Consider the following 16,796-nt stretch of genomic DNA (forward strand, 5'->3'; position numbering starts at 1 on the left):
GTTTGCCCCATGGGCAAAGTCCCCCTACCACAGACAGCTCACATAAATCAATTTTTTCAAAACTCCCCAAAAGAGTAGTTAGCCAAATCAGTCTCAAGGTAGTTATCAAGGTAGAAAAGTCTAGATACCAAATCCTAGAAGTCAATAAACTCCACAACAGCAGGTATAATAATAGTAGTAATAGCAATGGTACTACCACCATCCATAGATCATGAAAATATTAATATGTACATAGAGAAGACAGGGGAGTCAGGATTTGGAGGGAGGCCTGGACGTGGGCACAGATCCTGTGTTGCTGCCTATAGCAATGTGTCCTTCATAGAATTCCTTTGTAAAAATTAAATGAGATCATACATGCCAGTGCTTGGCAGAAGCCCAGCCCAGAGTAAACCCACAATCAAAGGTAGCAGTCTTCATCATTAAATTTATTTTCAGTTGAGGAAGACACAGTTCAGAAAACAGTAAGCCATCTGCATGGTGAAGCTATCTGACACCTGGAGAATGGGTGTCAGAGGACAAAGTACGCATTTATCAAGAGCCTAAGCATTGACGCATTAAACATTTCATGTGGGGGGCACCTCCAGTACTCTTGAGGGTATTGTGAGGATGGAGGCACTCAGGTTCCAAGATCTAGATAACTTGCCCCAGGGAAGGTAACTGAGATAAAGCAGAACTGGGATTCAAACCAGGTGGCTCTGCAGGGATAGAGACCCAATAACCAAAGAGTCTGCCCATGTGCCCGCATCCGATGAAGTGAACGTGGAAAATGCAGAGGCGTCCATTTGACCTTCCTCATCAACCCATTTAGGGCTTAGTTTCTTTATCTGTAAAATAGCGAGATCGATGTCTAGAGTTCCATGATCTGGGGTTCAGAAGTACAATAGTATTGTTTTGATGTTCTCATCTGCATTTTCCTTATTTTTAAAGTCGTTCTCTTCTAGTTTTGTGTTTCTGGGAAGCCCAGTAGTCCATTCATGGTGGTCGAGAAGTTTTAAAATCATTCAAATATACACTACAGTCAGGGAAAGTGAAAAGTGTTAGTCTCTCAGTCATGTCCAACTCTTTGCAACACCATGGACTGTAGCCTGCCAGGCTCGTCTGTCCCTGGAATTCTCCAGGCAAGAATACTGGAGTGGATATCCATTCCCTTCTCCAGGGGGTCTTCTGACCCAGGGATCTCATCTGGGTCTCCTACACTGTGGGCAGTTTCTTTACTGCCTGAGCCACCAAGGAAACATTAGAAATGGGAGATGGGTCCAAAATAACCTTGGATATAAACCAGTATAGCTGGAGCCTAAATTTTCTAAATAAAATTAATCAAGAAATACTATCTAGTCATATCCAAAACTACATATATAAACAAATGTTGGAATCTCAGCATGCCATTGTCTCTAAGAATATAAGCCATTCTCTTGACCCAAATAATGTAAGTTTAAGAACTGAGAACTTCAGTAGTAAAGTCTAACCTCTATCCCTATGGTATAAATGAATAAAGACAAAGGAAAAGAAAACAGTAGTTACCTGATTTTTAATTAATTTCAGCTCCTTTTTTTTTTTCTCCTCTCTTTCCACCTTTCTTCTCTTGGATTATACTCTGGGCCCACCAAGGAGATTTTTCCACCATGTAAGTTGGCAAACCAGTGGCTTAATTCCCAGTCATGCCAGTGGGTAATATGGTTTAAACACAGAGGAGAAGGTGGTGAGAGGGAGATTTAAAAAAGGAGTCTTGTCACTTAGCTAATACATTATGTAACAGAAAAGATATAAAGAGATTATTCATTGGCTTACTGGTTTAAGAATAATCCAAATCCCTGCAGAGAGATTTCAATTAACAAGTGAAATTATTTTTACCTACAGTTGTATTTTAGTTTTGTTTTGTTTTGTTTTTCCCCTCTATTGAAACCAAAAGAAAACATGACCTTCCACTCAAGAAGAAAATACTGTTCTTAGGTTTGTTTGTTTGTTTTTTCATCATTTTTGGCACAGTATTCTTTGACAGCAATTTTAATAACATAGATAGCCTTTTCAAGTACAAACCAAACTCAAAATACCACTATGGGGAAAGATTCAATTCAAATTTTGTCACATTGAGAAAATGAAAACTTATTGTGGATGAATATCACTCTTTATAAAAACTGAGTTTTCTCTAGAACTCTTGTGTGCCCTGCATTAACTCCTGGAATCAGCAGTATTGCTGAGTCATTAATCTTTGAGGAAGAAATATAAACCAGGTGGACAGACTCCTAACATCAGCTAGACCAGCGCCAGCAAAGATGACTAATTAGCTGCCTAGAGTGTCTGCAAAGTGTTCAGTGTGAACTCTGGATCCTGCCAAACTCGGTTCCAGAACAAAAAATGGCTGTTTGTGACATGTCAGGTTTTTAGTGTGTTTGTGTTACCAACTTACAACATTTTAAAAGGTAAGAAGAAGGTTCTAGAATTTTGAGGGCATCCATCCATGTACTGGGTATGACACCCATATGCCTCCTTCCTGAGTCAACACAGAGGGCTCCCAATTTCTCAAATGAGGCCCCAGTGCTACCATTTCCTCCTAAGCTCCTCCTGAGGACAAGAGCAACCCAATGGGTGCCCACTATGTGTCAGACACTTTACAAGTACTATTTCTAGTAATTCACATTGAGGCTTTGTGAGCAGTGTGCTATCATTGTGTTAATTTTACACCCAAGGAAACTGAGGCAGAGAGCAGCAACTAAGTTGCCCAAGTCCTGAATTAGTAAATGATGTGACTACCACCTCAGCTTATGGGGTCAGAGGGCTGGACTCACCGTCAATGGCAATAACTTTAACAAGCAATTACTCTAAGAAAATACTGGAATTAACTTGCAAACTTAAGTAAGAGAAGATGACTCTATGATCTTTGTGTTGTTAAAATCTGAAAGCATCCATTCAGAATGACCTTGTGAAAAGCACAAATAAGATGGACTTCATTAAAATTAAGAACTTCAGCTCTGCAAGAGAATATCTAGAGTGTTAGAAGGCAAGTCACAGACTGGGGGACATACTTGCAAAAGATCTGATAAAGCACTGCTATCTAAAAGATGCAAGGAGGAGAACGCTTAGAACTCAACAATAAGAAAACAAACAACTGAATTTAAAAAATGGGCCAAAGACCTTAACATACACCTTACCAAAGAAGCTGTGCAGATAAAAATAAGCACGGGAAAGGATGCTTCACATCGTATGCCATCAGAGAAAATGCAAATTAAAACAATGAGATACCACTACACCTATTAGAAGGCTGAAATCTGGAACACTGACAACAGTAAGTGCTGGTGAGAATGTGCAGGAACCCAGAGCTCCCACTCACTGGTGGTGGGAATGCAAAGTGGTCCCGTCACTTTAGATGGCAGTTTTGTGGTTTCTTATCAACATACTCTTACCATAAAATCCAGCAATCTTGCTCCTTGGTATTTACCCAAAGGAGCTGAAAACTTCTGTTCTCTCAAAACCCTGCACACAGATGTTTGTAGCATCTTTATGTATAATTGCCAAAACTGGGAAGCAACCAAAGTGTCTTTCAATCAGCAAAACTGGTGGTGCATTCAGACAGTGGAATAGTAGCACTAAAAAGAAATGAACTATAGTCATGAAAAGACACAGAGAAAATCTAAATGCATTTTACTAACTGAAAGAAGCCAATCTGAAAACATCACATAGCATATGATTCCAGCTATATAATGTTCTGGAAAAGGCAGAACTATGAAAACAGCTAAAAGATCCCTGGATGCCAGCAGTTGGGTGGAGAGATGGATAAACAGGTAAAGCACAGTGGATATTTTAGGGCAAAAAAAAAAAGTAGGATGTATTATAATGACAGGTACACGTCATTATGCATTTGTCCAAACCCATAGAGTGTATGATGATGAAACTCAGCCCCTGAGCACTGGTGCTAGACTGAATCTCAGAGACAGAGTTTTGGATGGAGTAGAAAGGAATAGCTCTATCGCTTTGCCAGGCAAAGTGGGACGCAAGGGGATAATGCCCTTAAAACTGTGGGTCCCAACCTGGGGGGATTTGGTGAGGAGTTTTACAGCAGTGGTTCCAAGGCAGGGTTCTGGGGGTCAGGGTGTGTGTGCAGGGCCTGTATTCTGGCCTCAGGTGGTCTCCTGATGAGGTCATCACTCTGTGACCTCGGGAATGAAGAATGTGTCATCAAGTATTTAACATCCTCCACCTGGGGGTTTTAAGTCTGCAGAAGAGCTCAAAGACACTGTGTGTGTCGCTTGAGGCAGAACCAGAACCCGGCCCCAAGGCTGCTCTGTTGTCTCTTGACTGCTCTTCCCTGCACCCCGTCCCTTCCCTGATTAGCAGCTTATGGGCTCCCTGGTGGCTCAGATGGTAAAGAATCTGCCTGCAACGCAGGAGATCTGGGTTTGCTCCCTGGGTCGGGAAGATCCCCTGGAGAAGGGCGTGGCAACCCACTCCAGTATTCTGGCCTGGAGAATCCCATGGACACAGCAGCTTGGCAGGCTACAGTCCATGGGGTCACAAGTCAGACACGACCGAGTGGCTAACACTTTGGAACTCAGGAAAAGTTATGAAGGCTGAAGCCTATTCCCTAGAAACAAGAAACAGGGGACAGAAAGGCTTTTGTGCCCAGGAGCCCCACAAGGCCCTGCTCAGTTTCACGAACAATGCCAAGGGTGAACTCTAGTATAAACTGCGGGCTTTAGATGGTGACGTGCTGGTGGCGGTCAACTGGCTGAAAGAAATGCACCGCTTTGGTAGGTATTGTTGACAAGGGGGGAGCTTATGCCTGTGTGATGCAGACAGCATATGGGAAAACTCTATACCCTCTGCTCAGTTTTGCCGTGAACTCAAAACTGCTCTGAAAAATAAAATCCATTTAAAAAAAAAAAAAAAAAGTGGGGCTTCCCTGGTGGCTCAGTGGTAAAGAATCTGCCTGCCGACGCAGGAGCCTTGGGCTCAATCCTTGATCCCAGAAGATCCGACACGCCACAGAGCAACTAAGCCCGTGCACCCCAACTACTGAGCCTGGGAGCCGCAACAACTGAGCCCAGGTGCCACAACAACTGAGCCCAGGTGCCACAAGTACCGCCGCTGTCAAGGCCTGGAGCCCGCGCTGCACAACAGGAGCCACCTCCGTGAATCGCAACTAGAGAAAAGCCCGTGCGGCAATGAAGACCCAGCAGAGCCAAAGTTAAATAAATAATAGACGATTCTTTTATTTTTTTTTTGTTTTTTTTTCTATTTCTTTTTTTTTATTTTTTATTTTTAAACTTTACATAATTGTATTAGTTTTGCCAAATATCAAAATGACCCAGAGGGATGGTATGGGGAGGGAGGAGGGAGGAGGGTTCAGGATGGGGAACACATGTATAGATGATTCTTTTAAAAAGATCATCCACTCCCCATTGGTCTAGGTGACTACCCAACAGCTGGACTGTTTTGACTGAATGGACCTAACACTTAAGCTATTTTCTTAATACATTAAATTTAATAAATAAACTAAGAAGAAGAGACGGTCAAGTCTCTGTTTGCATCAGTTGACTAGTTCTTGAACTAAACTGATGGGTTCCTTGAATTGTTTGACAAGCTCCTTCATGGGGGTGAGAGTGTGAGTCTGTGTGTTTTCATAGAGCTTAGCTGACGGCGCAGTCAAAACTGTGTGGGAAACCACAGCTCACAAGATGTCCTGAGAACTGACTGAAGACAGAAGTTCTTTTAAATCCATTGGGTTCCAGAGGTGCCATGTATATACGAATGCTCATTTTACTTGCTTATTTGCCTCCTGTCTTTCCCTTTGCTGGAGAACTTAAAGTGATTTTGCAATTTAAAACCCCAAGGAAATTTACCAAATTGCAAACTGCTGTGAAAAATTAAGCACTTAGGGCTAAAACAAAAGTTAATCTATAGCAGTGGTTCTAAAGTGTTGTCTGCAGCCAGAAATCCTGGAATCTCTCGGAACCTTGATAGAAACCCAAGTTCTCAACCCACCCCAGACCCCCACTGGAAACTCTGGGTGGGGCCCAGAAACCTGCCTTGTAACAAACCATTCGAATGTAATAAAGCATTCAAAGGATTCTGATGCTCACACAAGTGAGAAGCATTGCCCTAAAGGAAGAGAGGGGACACCAGCAGACACCTCAAATAAGCCTTCAGGTTCAGTAAGGACTCAACAGGAGAGCCTAAGGCCTTTCTCCTGTGCTTTAATGAACACTGTGATCTCTTAAGAGACTTCCCTGGTAATGATGTCTTCAAGTTCTTCTGTGTGTTTTTTATTTGTTTGTTTGTTGTTCCTTATATTAGGCAGAAGTGCCTTTCCCTGTAACTTCGGTGCTGATCTTCTCTTTTAAAAATAATTTTTTTAATTTATTTATGGCTGCGCTAGGTCTTCACTGCTTTTCACGGGCTTTCTCTCATGGGCAAGCAGGGATTACTGCTTGTTGAGATGCACAGGCTTCATTGAGGTAGCGTCTCTTGTTGCAGAGCAGAGGCTTCAGGAATTGCAGAACAGGCTCAGCAGTTGTGGCACAGGGGTGTCGTTGCTCTGGAGCACGTGAAATCTTCCCAGACCTGGGATCGAACCTGTGTTTGCTGCATTAGCAGCTGGGATTCTTATCCACCATGCTGTCGGGGAAGTCCCTTTTGTGTGTTTTTACTTCCTTCCTTTAATATTCAGCAAGTCAAGCACTGAGTTTAGGTCAGACGTGCTGCTAAGTCACTTCAGTCGTGTCCGACTCTTTGCGACTCTATGAACTGTAGCTCACCAGGCTTCTCTGATCATGGGATTCTCCAGGCAAGAATGCTGGAGGGGGTTCTGGCCAGGGATCTAATGCATGTCTCTTGAAAGTGTCAGTCGCTCAGTAGTGTCCGACTCTGCAACCCCATGGACTGTAGCCCATCAGTCTCCTCTGTCCATGGGATTCTGCAGGCAAGAATACTGGAGTGGGTTGCCATGCCCTTCTCCAGGGGATCTTCCCAACTCAAGGATCAAACCCACATTGCCGATAGATTCTTTACTGTCTGAGCCACAGGAAAGCTTTAATCCGTGTCTCTTAATGTCTCCTATATTGGCAGGTGGGTTCTTTACCACAAGCATAGCCTGGGAAGCCTGGCCAGACAGACAGTAGCAGGCTGATATAGATGCATTGACATAGAGCAATGTAATTAAAATTATCAAAATACCTGGAATCCAGTCTGATCAGTCTAGTTATGCTAGTTGACTTTACAAATAAGCTAATTAATAGCACAGTGAGCTAAGTATTTACTTGGGAATTAGCTTTAACAACTCAAAGCACTTAAATCCATTGAATGTATATTAATTTCCCCCCAGTGAAACGAAACCAGAGCAGCCTTACAAGATTGAGAGCACGTCTCCACCAAATAAAATTTGCCCAGTTATCCCTGTTTGGTATCAGGGCAGAAAGGGAGAGTGACACAGAGCCTCCCTGGCGGGTGCTCACTGCTGACAAGCATTTGTTCTTTTGCCCTAGCATGGAAGGTTCCATCGTGCATCTGCCCGATATCGTGGCTCTGAAGAAGAAATACAAGGCTTATCTCTACATGGATGAAGCTCACAGTATTGGGTCCGTGGGCCCCACCGGCCGGGGTGTGGTGGAGTTCTTTGGACTAGACCCCAGAGATATTGATGTATATATGGGCACATTCACCAAAAGCTTTGGAGCCGCAGGAGGTTACATAGCTGGAAGGAAGGTAAGAGACAGATTCCTTGCATCTATTTAAAACCTGAATGCCCTGGGAATGCAGTCTTGGGGGTCCTCTGGTTTCCCTGAGGGCTTCAGTTCAGTTTAGCACACCTGACTGATTAAGGCGGCCTGGGCAGCATGGGTTCACAGGCATGGGAGGCCCAGAAGGTCAAGGAGCTCATTCTCTGATAGTGCAGAGGTTCTTGTGATGAATAATCCTGTGATCGTGAAACGACAACTCTGGCTGTGTACATAGGCAAAGACAGTGCAAAGGAGAGAAAGACTCAGAAGTCTCAGAAAGACTGTCAGTCTTGTAGCCCAAGGGTGACGAGGGGGTGTGTGGGTCATATTTCAAAAAGAGAATGCTGTTTACCAAGCCACAGAAGTGATGCTGCAGAACTGTAAGTAGTTTGGGAAAAACCTAAGGTGGCTGGTAGGAACAGCGGCAGAGGTCAGATGTTGAAGACACTGACCCTCTGCGACAAGATGTGGGTTTTCAGAGTTTTAACAAAACAGTGGCAAGATTGGAGATCTTTTTTATATATTTTATTGAAATATAGTTGCTTTGCCATGTTGTGTTAGTTTCTGCTGCAAGGCAAAGTGAATCAGCCATATGGACACAAATATCCCCTCTCTTTTGGATTCCCATCCCATTTAGGTCATCACAGAGCACCGAGTAGAATTCCCTGTGCTACCCGGTGTATTCTCATTGGTTATCTACTTAATACATATTAATAGTATCAAGAATGTATATATGCCAATCCCAATTCCCCAATTCATTCCACCCACCTTTGCCCGCCTTGGCATCCACATGTTTGTTCTCTCATCTGTGTCTCTATTTCTGCTTTGCAAATAAGTTCATCTGTACCTTTTCCCTAGATTCCACATATAAGAGATTATGCAATATTTGTTTTTCTCTTTCTGACTTCTTTCACTCTGTATGACAGTCTCTAGGTCCATAAGAGATTTTTCTCTGCCAAGTAATTCTCTCCCACAGTCTTGGATAAGCCATGAGTCTAATCTTGTCATCCTCTCATATCTTATTTGTGTGACTGAAGATTCTGAGCTGATGGAATTAGACTAAGTGTTATCCCTGTCATTCCACTGCCAACATCACCCAGGAGGTCACCAAAATGAAACAAATTTTTGAAAAGGTTTTAAAAGAAGAGGGAAGAAGAGAGGAAGAAAATGAAATATTAAAACCTGACTTTCAGGGCTCAAAAAGCCAGTTCTCTGCTCCATCATACAACAGTTTTACCAGAGCCCTGATGGTTCTCTCCTCCAGCTGTACACCTGCCCCAGAGGGACTGGCGTTGGCTCCCCCGGGGAGGGCACAGCAGTGTATGCAGATGGCCTGTGGCTTCTCTAAAACTCCCGATTCCTCCTCACTGTCACCAACAGGAATAGGAGCTCAGACTCCTGGTAAACCAGCTAGACAAACCAGGGAGGACAGCTGAACACAGTCCGGGTGCGGAAAGCCCATGATTTAAAACGGCAGATTTTACTGCGCGCAACCCACCCTGCCATGAGACGCTGCATAAACGCTAAAAATGTTCAGAGCTCCCCGTGACCTTCGCCCTCCCAAAAGCGCCACTTTCATCTGAGCTCAAAGCACTGCTGTTCAGCCTCCTTCCACAGGCCTGCGGGAATTCATCGAGGGGTACTGAAAACATAGGGAATGCCCAGGATCTTACAGAATTCAGCTAAAGTCTAGCGCGAGGCTCGACGTTCCCTTCCTCGACTGTCGAAGCCATGGGGTCTGCTGCCGCTGCTAAGTCGCTTCAGTCATGTCTGACTCTGTGCGACCCCTGAGACGGCAGCCCACCAGGCTCCCATGGGGTCAGAGGGTCCTAAATGTAGGTGAGCCCTCGCCCAGGCTACTTCGTTTTGTGAGCTTGCAGTTTGTGATGACTTTAGCAGCAGTTCTGAGCTACAAGATTTTTCACCAAGAGTAACTCTGTTTCCTGAGCCGAGGGAACCTGAATAAACTGAAGTGAGCGGATCCTTGAAATGCTGTCAAGTTCGGCAGCTGTCATCATGTTCCCCCTTAGAGTTCCTGCATGTGGTTACCCGCTGGAAACAGAGGCTCCTGATTGCCAGTTCACGCCCAGCTCAGTACGCTCTCTCACATACTTCCCGTCCTGAAGGCAGGCGGACTGTTTTTAAAGTGTATTTGCTCTTGCCTACCTACCTTCTGTTGATCTGCGGTAGATACGGAGCCATTGTAAAAATCATTAATATTTAGTATTTGCCTTAATCAGGAAGAAGAAAAATATGTGGATCAGTTTTTGTTCTTTAAAAAACAGCTTCTTGGCATACTTTGAACCAGAAGGATGTCTCATCCCGCTCCTTCCCCCTTCTCCCTCTATTTTACACTGCAGTCTCTGAATTTACCGCTAGGTGGCAGCGAGAATTAGAGAGTGTTTGGCAGAGACCCGTTAGCCCTGAACCGGGAAGATGAAAAACCAAGAAAACACCGGGCAGTTTTCAAGGCGTGGAGGGTGAGCAGGATATGAGGCCTGAAATGGCAACCCACTCCAGTGTTCTTGCCTGGAGAATCCCAGGGACGGGGGAGCCTGGTGGGCTGCCGTCTATGGGGTCGCACAGGGTCGGACACGACTGAAGCGACTCAGCAGCAGCAACAGCAGAGAGAGTGTCTAGTGTTGTTCCCTGATGATTTAAAATTCAGTCCGGTAAAGAATTCACCTGCAACGCAGCAGGTCCCAGTTTGAGTCCTGGGTCGGGAAGATCCCCTGGAGATGGGATAGGCTACCCTACTCCAGTATTCTTGGGATTCCCTGGTGGCTCTGACGGTAAAGAATCCGCCTGCAATGTGGGAGACCTGGGTTCGATCCCTGGGTTGGGAAGATCCCCTGGAGACGGGAAAGGCTACCCACTCCAGTATTCTGGCCTGGAGAATCCCATGGACAGAGGAGCCTGTCCCAAAGAGTCTTACCCGACTAAGCACAGCACAGTACAGATAAAAACACCTGCCTGGAGTCATTTTGGTGAGCCTGTGACAAATGCAGGTCACAGGCTGGTTTCCTTCCAGCCTAATGAGCTCATGAGTTAATCGTACTTAGTATCTGCTCCTCTGTGCCTTTAACTTGTTAAATTATGTTAATTTTAAATTATGTATAGTTTCCATTTAAATCATGGATTTTAATTCCTCTGGACTTTGAAGAATTTTGTGAAGAATTTTCACTTTGAATTTGTTTTTTAATTGATAGGACATAGGATTGGGCAAATGCTGAAAATCTTTGGGAAAAAAATCTTTCTAGTATCTGTTTAAATAATTCGAATTCAGTTTTCAGAGTTTCATGTTACATACGTTTTTCTGAATATTTTTAAATAGATATCTCAATTCGAGGAAGTATTACAAAATATCCAACATTCTAGATATTAAATTCTACAAAGGCAACAAAACTAACCATAAACAAGTTAAAGTGTACACACTAGGACTTTACATTTTTCTGAATTATTGATAATTTCAAGTTCACTATGTTCCTGGGCTTCCTAGTAAATCTTGAAAGGTGAAATAACCACTTGGGTCCCAAAATCTAGAAAACGATAAAACTCTCTGGGTCTTAACTCTCTTTTTAAATGCCAATGTGCAGGGACTGTAATCTTAATAACAGTTTCTAGGAGGCTCCAGAAATCTTTATGGAGCAGGTCAAGGTCAGAAGTGCATGCATTAGCAACCAGATGTGTCACAGAAGAAAAAATATTTGGAAACACACAAGAGAAAAATTGCTTTGGTGCTAAGATACAACCTCAGAGAGTAGAGATTTTGTCTTCATCCCAGCCTTCCAGTAACAAAATGTCCTAGAAATTCATGTCTGCCTTGGCCCAACCAACTCTCCTGACCCCAGGGAAACTGCTAAAACTGTCTCTCAAGAGCCAGCTGGGTTTCACTGTTTTGCCCACTGTGAGTTCGGAGCTGCTGTAGCTGAGCCATGAACAACCCACACTGAAGCTTTCTATCCTTTCAAGAACTTCAGGTGAAATGTCAGGTACCTCTCTCCACCTGTCAGAGCTCCCTCCCTTCTTCTTTGAAGAAAGCCTGAGCTGATGGGGCTGGTTTCCTTATTTTTTTAATTTGCATTGACCCAGTTGCTGAGGAGATGGGGTCAACAGCACAGACCCCAGCTTCTGGGGTCCAGATTTCTCTCAGGCACAGATCCCGTGTCCTCTTGCATGCCTGGAGCTGACCACGGGCTTTCACAGCCTCCATGAAACCAGAGATTTGCAACTGAATGCAGCAAAGGTGACCCTCAGGGCTGATAGGGTGCAGGGCTGGGATTCTGGAGGAGGGGCCGAGGGAGAGCAGCTGAGTTTGGTGTGAACATTAGCCCAGAAGCCTGGCACCAAAGGCGGAAGCCAGCTCTGCTCTGCATGCTCAGCCCTGGCTGGAATTAACAGCCCTTTGAAGCAGATGGAGGTCATGGAATGAATGCCAAGATGTTTACCCTAAGAGCCTCCTGTCCGACTTCCTCAGAAAAACCACTCTTGTCCTTGAACTCCAGGTTCAGGGTTTTGTACTTCCTAATGGTCTTGGAAATCTCAGTCTGAGAAGACCTCTAACCCTCCCTGAGGGAAAACACAGCCCAGACTCTCCTTGCCTAGGACCGAAGCCAACTCTTCATTCAGGGCTCATGGCATCCAGTGCGCGAGTGATAGGAGCAAATTGGAAACCAGGAGCCAAGGCTGCCCTGAAGATGCTCTGCTGAGGTGCCCCCGGGAGCTCCCCTCTCTGAAGAGCACAAGCAAGCTAACTTCCATCCACACACTCAGACTCTGAGAAGGTAGACTCAGTCTGAAAGAAATAAGATTGTGGACAAGACGGTCTTTCTCTTAAAAGGAAGTGATACTGTGCCGATGAGGCACTTACTCAAACTTAGGATGCACGTGACCTTGGTTTTGTGAAATTTCTCAACTCGTGAGGGAAATTGAGGACTGAGGACGCACCTTTAGGAGGCAAAGCCAGCTTTGTTTCGCTTCTTTGATCTTTGTCAGTGATGCACCAAAGCTAAGAGAATATTGCTAGACTAGTTCCTAAGAATACAGCTTTGTACCCCCTGACTGAACCTCAGGGACCCTCAGCATCCTTCCTTGGTCCCTAAAACCCTCCTGATTTCCATTAGACCATCAGTATCTACCAGACCCCTGCAACATACTCACCACTACAGATTTTAAGAGAGTATATAATAAAGTCTGTAACTCTGTTTGCTACTCTCAAGGAGGTCCCAGTCTCTTTGGAGAAATAAGAGGAATATACAGGACACATTTTGAGATTGATACAATTCAATCCATGGTTTAGAACTGTGAACAGGTGTGTGTATTAGAAATTCTCCCCTTCCTCACCTCCCGCCAGGGTGCAGTCTCTGTGATTAGGGGAAACACCACGTGAGTAGCGATGAACAGTCTTCTCTGCACTCCCCAGGGCCTCCCCATCACCATACCAAGCCAGCTCCTCTGCTCTGAAGAAGTAATATAACCTGATGCTAAAGGGTGGGAGAAGGGGGAACTCTAGAGCCAGACTCTTTGGGTACAAATCCTTGTTATCGAGCCACTTTTTGGTGGGATAATGTTCTGATCTGTTCCTTAACACAGTGACCCCACCTATAAAGTAGAGATCAAAATAGTACCTAACTTATAGTGCTACTGAGAAGCTAAAATGAGTTACTGTAGGTAATTATGCATGTGAAATACATTTAAAATTCTTACAATGGAGCCTCAAGCAGCCCATGGATATTGGCTTTGGGTCTATCCATCTCTGTAGTGAAGCACTGTTTCATCAGGTCTAGATTCTCCCTTCTTTGAAATGCCTCTTTTCCTTTCTTTGCACTCTCACTGTTACCACCCAATAAGGATGGGAGAAGTGTTGGGGTGCAAATCTTTGATGCCCAGATCTACCAATGTGTGGAGGCATAAGCATACAGCATGACCCTCTGCTGGACGAGGAGGCTGGGATAAAGACACACCAAGTATCTGGTTTTTGCCCCCTCCTCCCACCTCATGCTCCAAGTGTTCAGACTCTCCGAGCTGGCCATCCATTAACAATAGCCACCAACAGCACCAGATACTCACTATGCAGCAGATGCTTTTCTAAGCACCATGTATATGTTAGCTCTAATCCTCATAATGACTCTGAAAAAAGTACAACTGTTGTCCCATTTCTCAGAGAAGAAAACTAAGGCACAGAGAAGCTTAGTGATTTGCCCATGGTCTCATATCAGCAAGTGGCAGAGCCAGGATTTGAACCTAAGTGATCCAGGCTCCAGAGCCTATCTCGTAACTCTGAGGTCAGACCTGCCCTGGAGGGAACAACCCCTCATTACCTTTCTTGGAGGCACTAGCTTTTCCATCTGCCTTCATTTGGCTCCTCCATCCTGTGCCGATTAACATACCATCTTTATCCCTAATTTTAGCCCATGTCCACGCCTCTCCCCTCATCTGCAACTATCCAAATCTACTCATCCTTTAAGGCCAAGTCACCTCCTCAAAACTCTCCTTCCTGGACCACAGGAGCCCACATCATCCCTTTTCCTGCATCCCACCCAGCATCCTGCTGGGAGGTACCAGCTTTCAGTAGAGAAAGAAAACCCCTGCTTCTGCTCTTAGAGGAGCATGAAGAACAGCCTGGCTGCAGCTCCTCTGGAAAATGACCACCTCTTTCTCCCTGATGCTCCCCCGCATCCTCCATGCTCCAAAGTGAACTTCTTGGATACCATGTGGTCAGTGACGGATACCACCTCCGTCAGGTGATGAAAACGCTTATAAGATTCACTAAACAAAAGAACAAACAGAAAACTTAATTTTGATTTTAGTGCAAGTGGAGAATGGCTGCTGGGGACTAGGCTTTCTGTCCTCCTCTTCTTCTCAGGTTCCTGCACATGGAGCATAGTCCAGAGCATCTCCTTGTACAGACTTGCTGGAAAGAAAGATAGAAGGAGCGTGGAGGCAGGGGAGGGGGGGGTGGGTGGGAATGGGCACAGAAAGGTGGGGAGAAGGGAAGGAAGGGAGGTGGGAGGGAAGGAGAGAAGGGAGGAAATAGAGAGGAAAAAATAGAGAGAAAAAAAAAAACTGGAATGGAGAGCCTAAAATTAAAAGACCTAAAGAGGAAACCAGAGTAGAACGATGGAGAGGGAAGAAGACACAAAAAATCAGGACTGAAGAGTGTGAAACACAGGGGAAAGAAAGTCAGGGGAGCAGGAGTGCTGGAGAGGGGACTGCAGACAAAAGACATTCCGAAGGGAGCAGGGCAGGTGGACTGGAGCTACCTGGTCTCCCAGGGGGTCAGGCAGACATATCACACCACCAGCCGCCAGGGAGCCAAGCCACTGCCTACTGAGGGAACGTTTAGGAAAGTGTATAGTGACTTCAGGTACTTTACTTACATCACTACTAACTTTAGTTACTAGCTCATAGGAAGATAAACAATGTACACTTAAAATGCTTGGGTAAGGACGCATGGCTGTGAGCTACCAGGACACCCACCCTGAGAGGGAAAAGTGACAGGTGGGCATGGTGCCAAGCACAGAGGTGGGCGTGGATGTGGCCAGTGCAGGGGGGTCAGGAGGAGACGGCCTACTCAAAGCAGAGCTCCCCCCAGGTCACCTTCCAGGCAGTGACTGAGAAGACACTGAAGTGGGGTTCTAAGCTGTCTCATGATCCTGGAAGATAAGTGACCGCCGCTTCATGGACCCCACTGCTCACTCAGAGCCATCCTGAGCACACTGGCATTTCTGAAGGGCACCCCGAGGGTCCTGGGCTGTGAGCCAGGAGGATGTCTTCCCAGCCGGGCTGAGTGTCCCCAGGCACCAGCGCTCAGCCTCCCCTAACCACACCGCTGTAGAAGGAGGTGACTGGAGCTCCTTCAGGCTCTTGGCATGCTTACGCCGACCTCAGGTTCAGGCTGATCAGGCATTCAGGTGGAGAACCATTTCTACCACCGTAGGGACCAGCATCCTGCAGCCAGCCAGTGCTCCTAAGACTGCGGTGCAAAAATCCCAGTGGTTCTCTCCAGCCCACGGCACACTGGAGTTTATCTTGTCCTTACCTCCACGTTGGGTCAATCTCTCCTCTCCCTTCTGCTGCGCCCTTACACTGGAACTTTTCTTTATATCTTTGTCTTTCTTCAAGACGCAATCCCACTGCCTCAGTGGAGCTTCCCGTGTCTACTCCCAAGAAGCACATCCCCTCTTTCTCCTCTGCCTTCTGGTAGCCTCGCTGCGTATATTAGTCTGCATATCTTGTTACTTCCCCTGCCGTTACTTCTTCCTGTGCACAAGCTCATGTACTACGCTCAAGGACAAAAATAAAAAGACACATTCTAGATCATTCTTTGTACCCTCCTGAATACTAAACCACTGCTCGCATGACCTGGATACCCAAACAAATGTCTAGGAGGCCGTTTTTCCTTTACACATCTGGTTTTGAGGTTCCCTGGTGGCTCAGATGTGAAGAATCTGCCTGCAATGCAGGAGACCCAGGTTCGATCCCTGGGTCGGGAAGATGCCTTACACATCTCAACTCCAAGGGAGCTCCTATTTTTGTATACCTTCTATGTTGTTGAGGGAGAGGCTGAGAAGAATGGATAGAAAAAACAAATAGCTTAGTGATGCGCCTGGAAAATCAGACCGCGTTCAAGAATCAAATGTCCTCTGCTGTAATGTGTGGAGATGGGTCCACCAACACAGATTTATTTGCCTTCTTTTTGGATTTCCCTCCTTCGTTAAAGGACCTTGTGGATTATTTACGGACTCACTCCCATAGCGCTGCTTATGGCACATCCATGAGCCCCCCGGTAGCAGAGCAAATCATCAGAGTAATGAAACTCATCATGGGACTAGATGGGACCACAGAAGGTAAGAGGGTCTGCAGCAAGCCCAGCTCCCTTTCATTCCTTCCTAGACCCCTCTCTGCCTCCCTTCTGCCCCATCAACCTCTCCCCTTCTCAAATATACTGCTTTGTCTTAATGTAACCAATTTGTAAATTAAGCCATGTGTGCATTAATAGTACGTAATGCGTAGTAGTACGGAGTACATAAATGTACTGGAACAGCCATTAGCACACAGAAAGGGTGAGCAGGGCAATGCTTT

General features: G+C 45.4%; 1 protein-coding gene across 1 annotated transcript in view; it reads left to right on the forward strand.

Moving 5' to 3' along the window:
* The window catches only part of SPTLC3 (serine palmitoyltransferase long chain base subunit 3), a 150,035-nt gene that overhangs the window by 97,120 nt on the left and 36,119 nt on the right, over positions 1-16,796 (forward strand). The window contains exons 8-9 of the mRNA XM_070800699.1: positions 7,479-7,698; positions 16,435-16,561. Of these exons, the coding sequence (XP_070656800.1) occupies positions 7,479-7,698; positions 16,435-16,561 (347 nt within the window). The remainder of the gene's footprint in view (positions 1-7,478; positions 7,699-16,434; positions 16,562-16,796) is intronic.

Source organism: Bos indicus, chromosome 13 (assembly GCF_029378745.1).
Source record: "Bos indicus isolate NIAB-ARS_2022 breed Sahiwal x Tharparkar chromosome 13, NIAB-ARS_B.indTharparkar_mat_pri_1.0, whole genome shotgun sequence".
NCBI lineage: Eukaryota > Metazoa > Chordata > Mammalia > Artiodactyla > Bovidae > Bos > Bos indicus.